General features: G+C 49.3%; 1 protein-coding gene across 2 annotated transcripts; it reads left to right on the top strand.

The window, feature by feature from the left end:
* Nucleotides 1–1,375: 1,375 nt before the first annotated feature.
* On the top strand, nt 1,376–16,021 carry LOC103540544 (CD48 antigen-like). Of its 2 annotated transcripts, XM_008507148.2 has the most exons (6): nt 1,395–1,535; nt 6,834–7,218; nt 9,513–9,791; nt 11,638–11,772; nt 11,940–12,031; nt 12,291–16,021. In XM_008507148.2, exons 2-6 carry the CDS (start codon nt 7,182–7,184, stop codon nt 12,387–12,389), a joined length of 642 nt encoding a protein of 213 aa, XP_008505370.2. In that variant the 5' UTR covers nt 1,395–1,535; nt 6,834–7,181; the 3' UTR covers nt 12,390–16,021. The 2 variants fall into 2 exon arrangements, with proteins under 2 accessions (XP_070464608.1, XP_008505370.2); XM_070608507.1 differs by lacking the exon at nt 6,834–7,218 and having other exon boundaries at nt 1,376–1,535.
* Nucleotides 16,022–16,510: the final 489 nt, after the last annotated feature.

Below are 16,510 nucleotides of genomic sequence, written 5' to 3'. Positions count from 1 at the left end.
ATGAAGAGTGCTTTCACAAGAGGCCTAGGGACATAGAGGAAGGGGCCCTATGAGACTTGCTCCCCATCAACCCAAGAGTGACTAGTGGAGGAGCTGCCTGGATTTTGACTCCACACAAGAAGTTCCAGACCATAGGAGTCATGGACTGCCTTTTGAAGTGATGTCCTCATTACAAGGTGGGGTGGGGGAATCAAGCCAGTGTTGAATGTTCTCTTGTCTGGGATGCTGCAGAGCAGTTTAGTGGATAAACAGACTGGAATTAGGTGACTTGCTTGAGGCCACATGGTAGGATTGGACAGCTGTGATGTTGGGGATTTTTTTCATGAGTTTGTTGTTAAGAGTGCAGACCCTGACCCTTGATTTGCTGTGTGACCGTCACAAGTTGTACAACCCCTTAGGGCTTGGGTTTCCCATCCAAATATGGGTTACTATGCAGTGCCCTGACTAGCTTGAGTGCATGGTCATGGGGCCAGTCCTGCAGCTCCAGCCTTGAGGTGTTCTACCTGGGCAGCTGAGGGGGAAGCCTCAGTGGGGAGGAGAAAGAGGCCCTTACAGGAGTTAGGAAGATGGCACCGGTCCCCTAAGGTAGGGGAGGCAAGAGTTCTCGGATGTTGCAGAGTCTCCAGTCTGGGGGAAGAGTCCGGGGCCTGACCCTCAGTAGGGGTGGTGAGTCTGAGGCAGCTGGGGCTGTGGCCAGGAGGATGTGCAGGTCTCTGTCCCTGCTGCTCTGTGATGGCGGGAGTAGGGCTGGCAGAGGCTTAGAGGAAGAGCCTGGTTGGGATGCAGCTAAGAGCCTGTCAGTTTCTGTAGAGGTTAGTCTACGCCCTGTGTGGGGAGCATCACTAGCACTAGTGGCTGCTGAGGGACCCATGTAGGCGCAAGCAATAGGCAAACGGCAACATGTGCACTGGGGTGTGGGGATTTGACACTTCACACAAAGAGCTTTGCTTTTTTGCTCAGAGCTTCTTACTTAGGTGACTGACAGTTGAAATTTGTGGAAAATCCAAATGGAAATTTGACTCATTAAGGTGAGGCTTAGCCCAACCAGGCTCTAAAAGAGTGACCTCTGAGCTGACCACACTGACACTGCTGGCCAGGGCTGCCTGGGGCAGGCTGTTGACCGGAGAAGCAGGTGAGGGTTTTGAGTGGGTGTAGGGCTGGAAAGTGTGAGATCACTGCAGGGAGGGTCTCTCCAACACTGCGCCAGGAGGATCATAGAGTGAGGCTGTTTATAACTGGTTCTGCAATTATGGTTGACATCTTACTGTAGATACCAGGGATGATATGAAAGAGCTGAATGAGTTACTCTAACTACTGGGCTGCGATCCAGAACTAACACTTTGCTCCGCCCCTGGGGAGGGAAGAGCATAAGCCGCTTGTCTGAGTGAAGCTTTCCCTCTGCTTTTGTCTCTGCCTCCTAGATGCTTCCTCTGCAGCGGAACAGGCTGGCAGGCAGCCTGTGATGGGGCCCTGCTCAGAAGACCCCCACCTCTGCTGGGCCTCCTGGCTCCTGGGATTCAGCAGCCTCCTCCTCAGTGAGTGGTCCGGGCTCCTGGGAGGGAGGGCAGCGGGGTGGAGCAGGGGGGCAAGGTCTCCCTCCCCTCTCTGCTGTCTTTGGTGAACAAAAGACAAAACAACTCTTATAATTTAGCAAATGCACTGTCCATGGGTGAACAGAAAGAACAAATGGCTTTTTGGTTGTGTGGAGGCTGGGAACCCTGAGGTCCCAGCAGTGCTGCCTTAAGGGGACCATTAACAGAGAGGCAAGGCTACTTCTGCTGCAATAACAGTGAAGCCAGCAGGGAGAGCCTGGAGCTCCCCAGGGACGAGGGATGGAGACAGACAAAGAAGCTACTCCTGGAGACAGAGTGGGTAGGAACCGGGCAGCCCTGGCCTGAAACTCAGAGGGGACCTGCCAGCTTCAGCAGCTGTTGTGTAGAAGAGAGGGCTGACTTGGCACCACCATATCTGAGCTGGAGGAATCAACTGTAGTCTGGGCTTCTTGGGCTTCTCCTCTTCAAAAGGAGAGTGAACGAGCGGTGCCCGCCTGGGTTTGGGGCTCAGCTCCAAGCACCAAGGAGAGAGTCCCTGGGAGTCTCACCTTCAACTTCAAATTACTTGTGAATTTTGCATTTTACTACAGTGTTAGTTTTCATCTTAAATGTTAAGGATTTATCCTCGGGTAAAGTGAATCCTCTGGGGGGACACCCTTTTTCCTGCCTGTGGGTTGCATCTCCCTACACTGCTAATGCTGCTCAGGTCCTGGAGACCCCAGACTGAAAGCACTGGTTCAGAGAAAAACTCTGGAAAGAAAGGAGGTACCCAGCAGTTCGGGAATGATTGAACAAATTGAGGAGTATTTGTACCATGGAACAATGTGGAGGAAAAAACAAACGAATGATCCGTTGTCTGGGTGGGATTTCCAATTTCCATGAGGTCGGATATGTGGATTTCCAGGAGCAAGATGCGGGAGACTGAGTACCATGAAATTCTCATTTTGTAAATGAACAGGAACCTCGAAATTTAAGGGTGTCTGTGTACCTACTTGTTGATAAATGGAGAAAATGTGAAACGAAACAGCAGATTGCTAAGGTGGGTTCTCAGGGAGGGTGAACTTGGGGAGGAGACAGAGGAGGAGGAAGTATAGAGGGGAAGGGTTCAGCAAAAAGGGAACTGAAAGGAACACTGTGCTCAGGACGGCCGGATATCTCATCTATGACTTTATAGGACATTTTATGTTTACATATAATGTAATTAAAGAAAGAAATAGTGGGAAGATAACAACCATTGAATTAGGAATTTAAGTGAAGGCTGTGAAAGCTTTCATGGTTGTATTTTTTTGTTCTAATATCCCAGCCACTATACGAAGTTGCAGGGAATTATATGAAATTTAGTGGATTACAGAGCGTTTGTACACAGGATGTCTTGAATTCATGATGAGCTTTGCATTAGACCCCTTTAACTAGGTAACGTAGTGTCAACAGTAAAATGTCGGCTTTCTCCACTTCAATTTTATTTAACTGGAGAAGACTGTTAAATTATGTAGAGTTTTCTGCAAAGTCCCTAGGGTTGTCAGATTATATAAATAGAAAGAGAGACAGAGAGAGATGGGGGTGTTGGGAGAAAAAAAGGAGAAAGGGTCAGAAAACTGCATAACATTTTATGGTGATTTTTGAGTGTTAAACTTTATATTATTTAAATGAATTTTAACTCTATCCTGTTTACCATCATGCCCTCCCCAGGCTTGATTTTCTTCTTCAGGATTAGATCCTTTGTGGCCCAGAGAGCTCTTGCCTTCCTCCTCTTTCTAAGTCTTCTTCCATCTCCCTCACAGCTGGTACTCCCCACGCAGCTTCTGGAGCCAATCCTCCCTGCAGCCTGAGGGCTGAGCCTCTTCTCTCCCTGGGTCGCTCCTCTCTAGAAAGTGGGGAATCTGGCTGGGCTGCAGTTTAACCCTCCCCTAGCCAGAAGCCCCTGCTCTGCTACCCCTCTAAGTCTTGCTTCCCTTTCGCAGGAGAGGGAAGTTGGAGGGTGAGACTCCGGGACCTGCTCAGATCCTGGGATCAGACAGCAGTGCTGGTAGGGAGGAGCCCTGGGGAGGGCAGGGAAAGGGTGGGGGAGCTGGTGGGTAGCTCATGCAGGGGAGGAGCCCTGGGCGGGAAGAGAGGAGACCGAGGCTCCAGGTCTGACTCTGCCCTGCGTGACCCAGGACAAGGTCACCCACCAGGGAGCCTCCTCTTCTGTGACAGGAGGGCCTGGGCAGATCCCCTCTACGGGGATGAGATTCCTGAGTCCACCCAGACAGGACTCTCCTGTGGCTGCTTCAAGGCCGCTGCTCTCTCTCTTCATCCCCTCCTGTCCTATTCCTGTGGGCTGACAGTGACTGGCCAGCTGGTGAGCCTGTTTAGGGGACCATTTAAGAGAAGACCCCTGGCAGTCCCTGTGGTCACTTCCTCAGCCCTCCAAGAAGGGACGGCATCATCCTCTTCAAGCCTTATCTTTGGGATCCAACCTGGCCCTCTGTTTTTTCTGTCAACTGCTCCTGAGAGGGGGTCTCCAGACCACCTGGAAGGACATCATCTCCTTCCCCCAGTGTGTGGAACTTGGTCTGCAAACCCTGCTCAGGAAAGCTCGCTACAGCTGTTCTGTTCAGAAGCAGCTGACTGAGAACCTCGGCCAGAGCTTCTCAGTTTCTGTCTGTGGAGCAGAAAATATCAGCTTCTTTCTCTCTGTTTCCCTGTGCTGACCCCCTCTTACCAACGCTGGGAGAAACAGACAAACATAATTGGGTCAGAATTACTGTGAAAATCCCTTAGGAAGGCGCCACCCTGGAGATTGAAATGCTGTCTGTCAGTTCGTCCATCTGAGCAGTTCCCCATTGGAACAATATGTTCCAGTCAGCACCAGGTTAGATAGAGCATTAATGCTTAGTGTCCGTTGCTGTGTCCAAAATTGCACACTTCAATGTGTGATGAATTCTGAATGCCATGATTGGCTGAGGTGTTAAAGAATACTTTAATTTCACTCATTAATTAATGAGGGAACCAGGAGGCTTTCACAGCCTGTTCCAAGAGAGTCTGAGACCGCACCCACACAGGCCATCAGGATGCTGGAATGAATGTACAAACAGGTGCCTCGTGTTTACAGAGTTTATGGCATTTGTGGCTACATAGAGAAAGGTCTGGAAGGATACACATCAATAACAGGGCTTACCTTTGGAAGGAGACGCTCTTGGAACTTTTACTTGAATCAACTCCATAATCCATATAATAGTTTTTATGAACACGTAATGCTTTTAAGATTATAAAGCAAGTCACTAAAGAAAGTGGAGAATGCCCACACCGAATGCAGTTGATAATAGTAATTTTTTCAACCCAAGCTTAGGATAGCATGTAGCCTGTCCTTCCTCCATCTTTACCACTCTCCCTGGCAGCACAGATGTCTTCAGGTACCTGATAACATAGAAGCTGACAGTGGCCATGGCAGCCAACTGCTGTCTACACAGCAATAAATTTCCTTTCAGTCTGAGGCCTTTGGTAAACAAGAAGGCCCTGGCTGGACTTTGACTCCCTACAGCCACCTATGGGATTACACCCACAGGTGTCGAGCCCAGCCCTGTATCCAGGGGGAGACCCCTTAAAGGGGCAGGTAGGGGAGAGGAAAGGGCACCACCCTGGGACCTGGGAATGTCTGGTTCTGATCCCAGGTAGGCTTGGTCAAGAATCATCATCATCGTAGCGAGCTGGAACACATTTATGGATGAGTTATCGAACACTGTGCTGAGAGCTTTTATCTTCTTAAGTCCCCACAATAATTCTGTAAGGTGAGCACTGTCATCATTTCCATTTCACAGATGAGAAAGTGAAGGCTGAGAGGTTCAATAACAGCTCAAGTCCACACAGCCAGAAAAATGGAGACCTGGCATCAACTTTAGTCTCGCTGGCTCTGAAGTCCAAGCTTTAGACCACCTGTTGTACTAGATCACCCAGTCTGACCCCTCAGCATGTTTCAATAAAACATCCTCTGAGGTGGGACTGAGAGGCTATGAGGACGCTGCAGTGCAGCTACAAGGTGGTGGAGCCTCCACCAAATGTGACAGGCCCCCTCCCTCCCTCTCTCATGGGACATGTGGTGTAGGATATAAACTCACCTTTTCTAAGACCCTGAGGCACTGTAATTATTTGTTACCACAGCCCAGCCCATCCTGACTACTACACTGCCTGGAAGGAAGGGGAAGGGAGAGCAACCTTGTTATTGTATTAGTTATCCATCGCTGTGTAACCTGTTACTCGAAAACTTGTGCCTTAAAACAATACCATGTACAGCCTCACAGCTTCTGTGGGTCAGGATCCAGGGCTGGTTTAGCTGGCCCTGTGGCTCAGGGTCTCTGAGACTGAAATCAAGACCTTGATGGGGGCTGCAGTCAGCTCAAGGCTCAGCTGGGAAGAGTCTACTTCCGAGCTCACTCGTGTGATTGCTGATAGGATGCAGTTCCTGTGGCTGTTGGACTGAGGGCCTCAGTTTCTCCCTGGCTGTTGGCTGGAGGCTGCCCTCAGTTCCTCGCTGTGTGGGCCTCTCCACAGGGCAGCTGACAACATGGCAGCTGGCTTCATCAGACTGAGGGAGAGAGAGAGTGCGAGCAAGATGGGTCACAGTCGAGTATAAGCTCACATCGCTAGGTGACATCCCATCACCTTTCCTGTATCCTGTTCCTTAGAAGCAAGTCACAAGGTCAGACCACATTCCAGGGCTAGGTTACCAAGGGTGTAAGCATGAGGAGGGAGGGGTCTTTGGACCCACCTTGGAAGCTGCCTCCTACAGATACGCTCTTGGTATGTGTCAGAAAATGTGCTGGTGCTTTTGATCCCTGAGCTCATTTAATTCACACTATCATTTTGACGCAGATAGGGAACCTGCAGGTTAGCGTGTTTAAGTAACCTGTTCAAGGTTATACTCCACTGGAACCGGGACTTGATTAAGAGTTGCTTCAAATTCATTGTACTAGGCTGCCTTCCAGGAATCAAGGGAGTATATTGGATGGATTTCATTAAAAAGATGGGTTCTCGTTTTAGCCTGCTGGCATAGTGCTTAAGTTTGTGCACTCCACTTTGGATCCAAGGGTTCACGGGTTCAGAGCCTTGGTGCGGACATGTGCATTGCTCATCAAACCATGCTGTGGCAGCATCCCACATACAAAATAGAGCAAGATGGGCACAGATGTTAGCTCAGGGCCAATCTTCTTTACCATACATACACAAAAAAAGATGGGTTCTGTGGTTCTCTCTATTATTCTTGTTCAAAAAACACTCATGTTCCTGTTTCCAATGCCCTAGATGTCTGCAGCACTGGGGTCAAGAGTCCTGGAGCACATGATGCTGGAGGTCAGGATTCTGGATCCTACGTTTCTCTGAAGGGGATCCGAGGAGGTTCTGTGTGGTTTCATGTGACCAAGGAGTCAGGAACTGAGCTGGAGGAGATCGTTTGGGCCTTTGGCCCTGCCGTTAAATACACAGTCATGCTGAAAGTCCATAACGGGTCAGAAGAGACTCCAACCTGGGTCAACCTACAGGACAAGTACATGCAGAGGGTCTATGTGCCCAATATGACGTCCCTGAGGATTGAGAACTTGACCCGTGAGGACAGTGGGCAGTACTGGGCTCAGAGCCATCTTTCCTGGGGGAATGGAATCTAACAAGATTTTCGACCTCACTGTCTATGGTACGTGACACCCCCTCACCTCAATCCCATGGCTACGAGCCTTCTTTTGTGCCTAGGAGTGTCGCATGGGCACCATTTTGCAGGACTCCTTCCTGACGGCAGCCTTCAGGCTCTATTTTCTCCCTTGAAATTAGGGTAAGTGGGTTCAGCACAAATGGAGAGCAGAGCTGAGATTCACACCAGGGAAAGAATCACTTCAGTGTTTTGGGAGACAAAAATAGAATTATGGGGGAAATGGAATTTTTGCGATAACACTTTGTTCTTTAGAGGACTCGGTTGACTTAATTCATGTATTAGTTTTCTATTCCTGCTATAACAAATTATAGTGGTCCCCCTTATATGTAGAGGATACATTCCAAGACTTCCAGTGGATGCTTGAAACCATGGATAGTACCGAACCGTATATATAGTATGCTTTTCCTATACATACATACCTATGCTAAAGCTTCATTTATAAATTAGGCACAGTAAGAGATGAGCAGTAACTAATAATAAAATAGAACGATGATAACACTATATTGCAATAAAAGTTACCATAGATCTTCGCAACCCTCGGCATATGATTTTTTTCTGTTCTTCATTAAGTCAAGAACTGTCATCTTTTCACTTAAAAGAATCACTTTATGGCTTCTCTTTGGCATATCCGAGCGTCACTACTCTTGATCTTCGGGATCATTATTAATTAAAATGAAGGTTACTTGAACACAAGCACTGAGACACCATCACGGTAGATCTGATAACCCAGCTGGCTACTAAGTGACTCACGGATGGGTAGTGTATACAGTGTGGACACACTGGACAGTGATGATTCACGTCCCAGGCAGGATGGAGTGGGATGCCGTGAGACTTCAACACATTACTCAGAAAACTATGCAATTTAAAACATGACAACTTTATTTCTGGAATTTCTCATTTAATCTTTTTGGTGTGTGGTTGACCGTGGCTAACAGAAACCTGGGAAAGTGTAACCGTGGATGAGGAGGGACGGCTGTACTACAAACGTAGCGGGCTAAATCCACACAACTGTGTTCCCTTACTCTGCTGTGTGTAGGTCAGGAGTCAGACACGGGTCTCACTGGGCTAAAGTGAAGGTGTTGGCAGGGCTGTGTTCCATTCTGCAGGAACCACACGTAAAAACATTTTCTTGTCTCTTCCACCTCCTGGTGGCTGCCTGCATTCCTAGCTCTTGGCCACATTCCTCTGTCTTCAAAGACAGCAACGGTGGGACGAGTCCTCCTCACACTGCATCCCTCTGATGTCTCTCCTTCCTTCTACTTTTAAGAACCCTTGTGATTACATAGGTCCCATCCAGATAATCCAGAATAATCTCCCTATTTTAATGTCAGCTGATCAGCAACCTTAATTCTATCTATTACCTCAATTCCCCTTTGCCATTAACCTAACATATTCACAGGTCCTGAGGAGTAGGATGTGGACATCTTTGGGCAGGGGGCACTGTTCTGCCTGTCATAATTCAGAAATCACATGTAGTTCATCCTCCCTATTCTCTCTGCTCTTCCTCAGCCCCTGCCCGACGCCAGCCTCGCTCACAAAATCCAGCCCTAAGAGCTTCCATAGACGTAGGAGAAATTCCAGTCTGCCACACTTCTGAAGACCTCATTTAGCACCTCTTTCTTTCCCTACATTTCTCTCCATAGAGAAATATCCTGCCATGGAGAGTGGCTTTGACAACTTTAGGTCTCCATGGGATTTCTATGATGTCTGGAAAACCTCTCACTTCCCCTCCTCTGTGTACCACAAGTTCAGTGGCATGTTCTAATCTCACTTGGGGGTGTCATCCATAGTCATAACCACTGCATCTCCCACATCTCTCCACTTTGGGGTGCATGGGGCCTTTCTCAGGACTCCCAGAGCTGGCCAGATGTCCTTCTTCACCGTGGGCTGTGCAGTCCAGGCACCCTCTCAGCAGGAGAAGCAGAGTGAGAGCCCTGGACCAGGACACGTCCTTCATTCCAATTCTTCTCCTTCTGGGAAAGACCCAATTTCTAAAAATAGTGGGCCTTGGGTGGTGGAGTGCTGGCTTTATTTTCTTGTGGGAGATTTTAAGACTTTCTCAGTCTAGTGCAGCCACATAAGGCTTAACTCAGTGGCTCCCTTCCTTCTTGTCTCTTGCAACATATTTAGCTTTGGGTAAATTCTATTTCATCTATAAAATGTCTCCCCTTTCCTAGAGGGAGGAAGACAGAGCTTCAGTGAGATAGTGGACAAGAATGTGCAAATTGTAGTGTTTTCCACTCACATGAGGCTCCGTTCTCTTGTTCCTTTCACCCCAGAGCCTGTGCCCCTTCCCCAGATCCAGGTCCAGTCAGTGTCCACCACACCAGGCTGGTGCAACATCACCCTGGAGTGCAGGGCTGCAGGGGTCACAGAGGACCTGAACGTGACCTGGGAAAGCAAGGACCTCCCAAGGGAGCTGGAACCAGCCCGCAACTCCTGGACCCTGGCTGTGAGCCTGCCTCTGAGCCAGCACAATGCCAGCCTCACCTGTGTGGTCAGCAACTCCAAGGACCGGAAAACTGTCACCTCATCCCTTGGGAAGGTCTGTGCCCATGGTGAGTACAACATGCCAGAGGAGAGGGGCACTGTCAGAGCTCAGGGAGCTCTGGGGTCTGAGGATTCTGAGTTTTTCTCCCCACCATGTTTATCAGCACCACCCCAACCTGGTCACCCCCTACAGGAGTCTGGGAGGCACATCCAACTTGTTTCTGCTCTTAAATGACTCTCACATCTCTGCCTCTCACCTCTTGCCCGTGCTGGTGGTCAGCAGCTGTCCAGTACCTCTCCCACCCCACCCGTCCTCCACAGGGAATGCAGAATGGTCTTTGGGAAAGAATCTGGATTGTGTCACTTGTCTGTGTCGCCTGAAGGGTTTGACCTCCAGGGACTCCCTGTAGGATTCAGGGCTCTGACGCTCCTGTGCCCATGTTTTGGTCACTGACACTCACACCAGCCTGCTTGCTTGGAGTCCCAAATGCCTTCTGCAAAGTTAGAGCCTCTGGATGTACTGTTTCCTCTACCATCATTCCTCCTATCTTTTTCTTCATTTCTTGCCTTATTCTTTTTTTTTTTTTTTTTTTTGAGGAAGATCAGCCCTGAGCTAACTACTGCGAATCCCCCTCTTTTTGCCAAGGAAGACTGGCCCTGAGCTAACATCCATGCCCATCTTCCTCCAGTTTTTTATATGTGGGACGCCTACCACAGCATGGTTTTTTGCCAAGCGGTGTCACGTCCGCACCCAGGGTCTGAACCGGCGAACAGTGGGCCGCTGAGAAGCGGAACGTGTGAACTTAGCTCCTGAGCTACTGGGCCGGCCCCTCTTGCATTATTCTTATTGAAGGATTTCCCTCAGGCACGGGTGACTGCAGTAGCATGTGTCCCATGTTGTCACACAGAGCTGTGTGCTGGTTTTAAAGCTCTCCAGTGGTCATCTTGAAATTTCTAACAATCTTTGAACACAGGGCTCCTCATTCTCATTTTGCCCAGGGCCTTTAGCCATCCTGCCCTCAGGCTCACCTTTAAGGAGGGTCCCTGGCCCCCCACTGAGCGGTACTGCTCTGTATTGTACCTGTCTCCTCCAGAGCCTGGAGCACCTTGAGGGCAGGGCCCTGTCTTCTTCTCCTCTGAATCCCTGTGCCAAGCACAGCTTCTGGCCCAGTTTGTTCACAGTGTCCCATGGAATGAACGGATGACCTGGTACCCCTGAGTGCAGCCTCGCCCCTCTAAACTACCCTCCATGAGCTTCTGGAGGGATCTGATGTGTCAGCATCACATAAAACCCCCTGTGACCCTCCCCTCACCCCTGTGCAGGACCCTCAGATAAAGTTCAACACTCAGCGTGACCCACTAGACCCTCTGAGAGCAGAGTCCTGCCTCTCTGTGAACTTTCTTGCCCAGCTCCTTCCTGCCCTGTTCTCTTCTGCCTGCCCCAGCGGGGTGCTGGGGACTCCCAGGGGCTGGCTTTTGGACACAGTCATATCCTGAACATGTGCTCCTCCCTCCTGGAATGATGAATATTTGGTAAACTCCTATTCCTCCCTCAAGACTCAGGTTACCCATCACCTCCTCTGGGAAGCCTTCCCTGAAGACCTGTGTACAAGGTGTAAACTGCTATTGCACTGCGATCCCTCTGGCTGGCAGACTTTGTTATTCTCTCAGTCTTCCCTGCTGGGTGATGAGCTCCAAGGGCGTGGACCAAGTCTTGTCCATCTCAGTATCCCAGGTAGCAAGCAGGAGCTCAGGAACTGGTTGAATGAATGAATCTCTGTGCTCCTGCCTCTTCAGCTTCTGATCCAGGACCCTCAGACTTCTCTACCTGCTCTCTCTATCACTTCTTAGGAATGTGTATCTAAGTTCTCTCTTGCCTTAACCTTCTTCATTCTTTCTGCTTGAGGGGAGCAGATTCACAGGGACAGGCCTCAACAGGCACCCTCAAAGCCATCCTAGGGCCCATCGTGGCTGTGCCATTGATCCTCGGTGTTGGACTGTACCTTTGGAAGACACATGAGAAGAAGAAGAAGATGGAGATTGGAAGAGGCAGGTTAACTTCTTTCTGGCCCACATACCTCCCCTGCCCCACTTGACCCCTGGCTCCCTTCCTCCTGCATTTTGCTGCTCAGGGAATGCCCTTGAGCTTCATAGAAGTGGGGGAGGGTACAGGTTTCCAAGGCCCAGATTCCAGCTCCAATCTATGTGTGACTCAGGTGCAGGACTGCAGGAGGAACACAGGAACCAGGATGATGACATCCAGTATGCAGAGCTGAGCCTGCAGGAGTCTCGAGGGGGCAGGGACAAGGTGAGAGCTGGGAGCAGTGCCCACTTGGGCTCTCCCACCCTCAGGCTGAGTCTGAGAATTTCTGGCCCTTCTGTCTCTAACTCCTTCCTGATAGTCACTGGTATTTACTAAGAAAATTTACAACTGGGGCCAGTGTATTGCTGGGTACTCTGCGGGAGTTCCCATGCAGTTCATGTCAGTGGCATTGGTTCCATGTGGGTCCCTCTGGGACCTCTCTATCCCACAGCTGTTCTATGAATCTTCTGTCTTGCATTCCTAGGGTATGAGGGAACGTATGAGGGAACGACGTCTACAAGAAAAGGAAGATCTCACTGCTGTCTACAGTGAGGTTCAGAAGCCAGGCCAGGCCAGGCCATGAAGATAAAGAGAAGACAGGAGAATCAGCATTCCTAGGACACCTCCACACTGAGCTTGATCCCTGCAGACACCTGCCTCTTCCAGCTCTGGTCCAGCTCCAGCTGCTTCTGGTCCACATTACTCTGACCCCCATGTCTTCAACTCCCTAGGCATGTGTAGCCCTGTCATGTCCTCTGACACCTCCCTAAGCTGCCCTCCCACTCAGGACCCTCACTCCTGCAGGACAAGTGCTCTTTCCCTGTCATTGAGTCGGCTCCTGACCCCTCTCCTCCTGAAGATTCCCCAAAGGAGACCCTCCTGATTGTGCTTGTGTTAATCCCCACAACCTCTGCTGTGTGTCTTTCTGAGAACATGAGCACAAGTGTGGGGACTGTGTAGACGTGTTGACCACGCCACAAAGGAGGCAGTGAGGTCCTCGGTGCTGGATGCTGAGTTCGGGATTAATGGAAGCAGCACGGGTGGGTGGGAGCCCACAAAGGGACTGGCCTGAGGCTTCCTTTGCACCTTGTGGAGGGCTCCTTTGGGGGTGTTGGGCAGTGAGTGTGTGTGTTGGGGAGAGTGTCTAGTGTATGTTACATACTGGCCAGAGCCCTTGTTCTTGGCCACCTGTGCTAACCTGGTCCTTGGCCTCAGCGTCAGCCCATGGGTCCCAAACCCACTTTCCTGTGGAGTGGGAAGAGGAATTGGTACTGTTTCAGGCCCTTTGAATTCTTCTGTTTCTCAGAAAATCACTCCAGAGGCCCAAAGTTGGGAGTTGCCCTCTTAGGAAAACAGCCTTAACTCTTCTCCTACCTTGGATAGGGGCACTTGGTGGTTAGAATGGATGTGCAGTGTCCTCCCGCCCTCCTTGGTGGGGCTGTTGTGGCATGTGAAGCTTGTGGGACCAGCCATCTCCAGACTCTTCTACTGACCCTCAGCCCCGCACAACCATGCTGGCCTGAGACCCTAGGTCAGCCCCTCTTTGCTCACTCAGTTCCCTATGTCTAGAATGACAGTTCCCTCTCCCTGTTCCTTGCTCCCATCCCTGTCTGTTGAAATACTACCATCCTGCCTGAAGCCTCCTTCCAAGTCACGTGTTCCATGGATCCTAGCTGGTCCTTGGTTTGGAAATGGTCTTTCCCATGTCTGACTTTTTCCAATGCCTTGGACATAACTAAGGCCATGGCCACAGTCTGTCCCGGATTAGACATGAGTCCTCTCTGCTGGACTAACCTGGGACTCCCCCAGGAGGGTGTCAGGGCTGAAGGAGACCAGGACCAAGAAGACAAGCACCTCTCTATGTGAAGGGTCTGGGCCACCCTTCCTCCCACAGGGGCTCAGCAGACTGAGACCAAGAGCACAGAGGCTGCTGCAGGTCTTTCTGGTGCTGGGTCCACGTGGAAGCAAGGATGGAAATGATGACCTCCCATGACCCTGCCGATGAGCTCTCATGACTCTCCCTGGTCCAGAGATCTGAAGTGGGGACTTCCTCACCCCACCTGCAGCCTCACATTGCCTAAGGACCTGATGCAGCCTGCACTGTGGTGTGTGGGAGCTTCTCTCCTCCATGGGGGTACTCACCTCCTCAAAGCCTCTGCCTCCTTCCTTGGATCCAAGATTTTGGCTCAGAGATAGACTTACTGGTACTGTGAACTCTGGTATCTCATCTCCTGGCCTAGATTTCTGCATCTCTTGGTTCTCCTCCCAGTCAGCTCAGCTCAGCTGCTTCATCCCTGACCTCAAAGCAAAGTTCTGAGCTACAGGCTTGAGCATTATGAAGCAATGATAGGAGCCTGCTGGATGGCGCATGGATAAGGGAGGAGTAGGGGGATCCATAATAAGGCTGTTTCTGACCTCTTTTCCCTCAGGCTGAGCAGAAATCTGAGAGAAAAAGATTATATCACCTCACTGGCACCCCAGGTGACTGGTTGTGGCTGGATGTCAACTCCCATCAGCCCAGGAGCAGTGACCACCCATTGACTCTTCACATCCCACCAAAGCAGGGAATTAAAAAAAAAAATGGAAGGGGGCAGGGCTTTCAAAGCCTGTAATGAACCAGGTTTTGTCCTTTGTTGTTAGTGCCACTGAACCAATTCTGACTCCTAGAGGCCTCGTGTACGGCAGAGTGGATCTCTGCCTGGTCTTTTTTGCACCACCCTCTGAACTTGTGGTGCTGTATCAGGCAATGCTCCACTGCTCTTCATAGGATTTTCATGGCCATTTTTTTGGTGAATGGGTGGCCAGGTCCTTCCTAGTCTGTGTTAGTCTGGAAGACTCACTGAAACTTGCTCACCGTGGGTGACCTTGCTGCAATTTGAAATACTAGTGGCCTAGCTTTTAGCATCACAGCAACATGCACCTGCCACAATATGACAACCGACAGATAGGTGTTGTGGTTGCCTGATTGGAAAACAAACCTGAACTGTGGTAGTGAGAGCGTTGAATCTTAACCACTAGACCACCAGGGCTGGCATTTTTGTTACAGGCATTTTACAAATATTATTTCTTCTAGTTCTTTCAAGAACTCTTTAAGGTAGGTATTATTATCCCCATTTTTCAGGACACATAACTAATGTCCCAAACCAGTTGATGGCAGAGCAAAGCCTTAAATCCAACACTGGATGATTCCAGCATTCACATCTTACCCTTTACCGTATGGTCACTGAAGAACTTGGAATCCTGGAATATTCCAATGGGAATATCCTCCATTTGTTCCTCTCTCAAGGACCCTGGTCTTTTAACTCAGGTGCCCCAACTTGGGATGAGCTCATCCTGGTAATGGATAGAGCAGTTGGTGGTTGAAAGAAAAAGTGTCACTTAAGTGGACACTGGGGCCTTGGTGGGCAGGAGACATGGAATGAGTGACCTCGTACTGTGGAACTGACGAGATGAAGAGATGCCTCTCTCTCTTGAGGCTTTTGGGAGTAATTTCCTGTCATACAATGTGTGTTGTGGACTTTAGCATCCCCATCTTCAGACCAGCTCCCTTTCACATTATTCTTCATAACTCCATTCAACAGGTTTTAAATAAATTTCTCATTTAGACCTTCAACAATTCTATGAGGCAGAAATCCCCATTGTACAGATGGAAAAATAAAATTCAGAGACGTTAAGTACCTCTCACATATTCTCCAGATGGTAAGTGACGTAGGCATGATTTGGGTCCACAGGGGATCATTTTACTCATGTTACCTTCTTTCCTGTTGTGGGGTCCTGGAATTGGCCACCCCAAGATACGTCTCTTTGTCATGAGGATTATTTGAGGCTGGTTACTTTTAATAAACTGCAGACAGAAAAGCAACTGAAAAGTAGAATTTACTTACCCTTTGTAAGAGACATTTACATTGTAAAGGAAATCTCCATCTGTAAAGGTGTCTCCCTGTCTGTACCTGGAAGAAGTACCTTATCTCTGGAAATTCTTATCAATGCCAAAGGCAAGGACTTAAATCTGCATAATAATCTTATTCCTGTTTATTGTGCTTGTCTGGTAACCTCCTGTAACTGACTCCCCCCACCGCCAACATCCTCCTTTGTCTCTAGCTGAGGAGGATATTTAAGGTGGGGGCTTCAGCCATTTTGGCGAGTTGCTCAGTTTGCCTGAGCCTCTCCCATGTATACAAGTTATAAATCTATGTGTTTAATTTTCTCCTGTTATTCTGTCTCATGTGAATTTAACTCGTTCTCTGGCCAGAAGAACCCACAGTGGGTAGAGGAAATGTCTTCCTCCCTTACACACTCATGCCAGACATCCAACCAGTTCCTGTCTTCCATTGGGATATCCTTCATAATGCTTCTTGTATTCCATCCTCCTCTCATTCTTTTATTCCTATCTTCCACTTGCAGCTGCACCCTTTTATGTTTGAGCCAACAATCTATGAGGATTTCTCCACATCCTCTCCAACTCTTAATATTTTTTGATTGTAGCCATCCTAATGTGGGTGAAGTTGTATTTCATTGTGGTTATGAGTTGTATTTCTTTATTAATGATGTTGAACATCTTTTCCTGTGTGTATTGACCATTTGTATACTTATTTGAAGAAATCTCTTTCTCAAATTCTCTCTTTTCATGCATGACCCCACCACTCCATTGAATCTGCTCTTGTCCAGGTTATCGGGAAACTCCAGGTTGTTGAATCCAGGGGT

This window comes from Equus przewalskii, unplaced genomic scaffold (assembly GCF_037783145.1).
Source record: "Equus przewalskii isolate Varuska unplaced genomic scaffold, EquPr2 ChrUn-8, whole genome shotgun sequence".
In the NCBI taxonomy this organism is placed as follows: Eukaryota; Metazoa; Chordata; class Mammalia; order Perissodactyla; family Equidae; genus Equus; species Equus przewalskii.
Note: the sequence above shows the minus strand (reverse complement) of the source record. Positions and strands in the feature narration are given on the sequence as shown.

Excerpts from the sequence above, each read along its gene's own strand:
- LOC103540544 (XM_070608507.1), top strand. The coding sequence starts at position 1,463 with ATGGGGCCCTGCTCAGAAGACCCCCACCTCTGCTGGGCCTCCTGGCTC. Across the intron at positions 1,536-9,512 it reads ATTCAGCAGCCTCCTCCTCA|AGCCTGTGCCCCTTCCCCAG; the intron begins GTGAGTGGTCCG and ends CTTTCACCCCAG. Across the intron at positions 11,773-11,939 it reads GAAGATGGAGATTGGAAGAG|GTGCAGGACTGCAGGAGGAA; the intron begins GCAGGTTAACTT and ends TGTGTGACTCAG.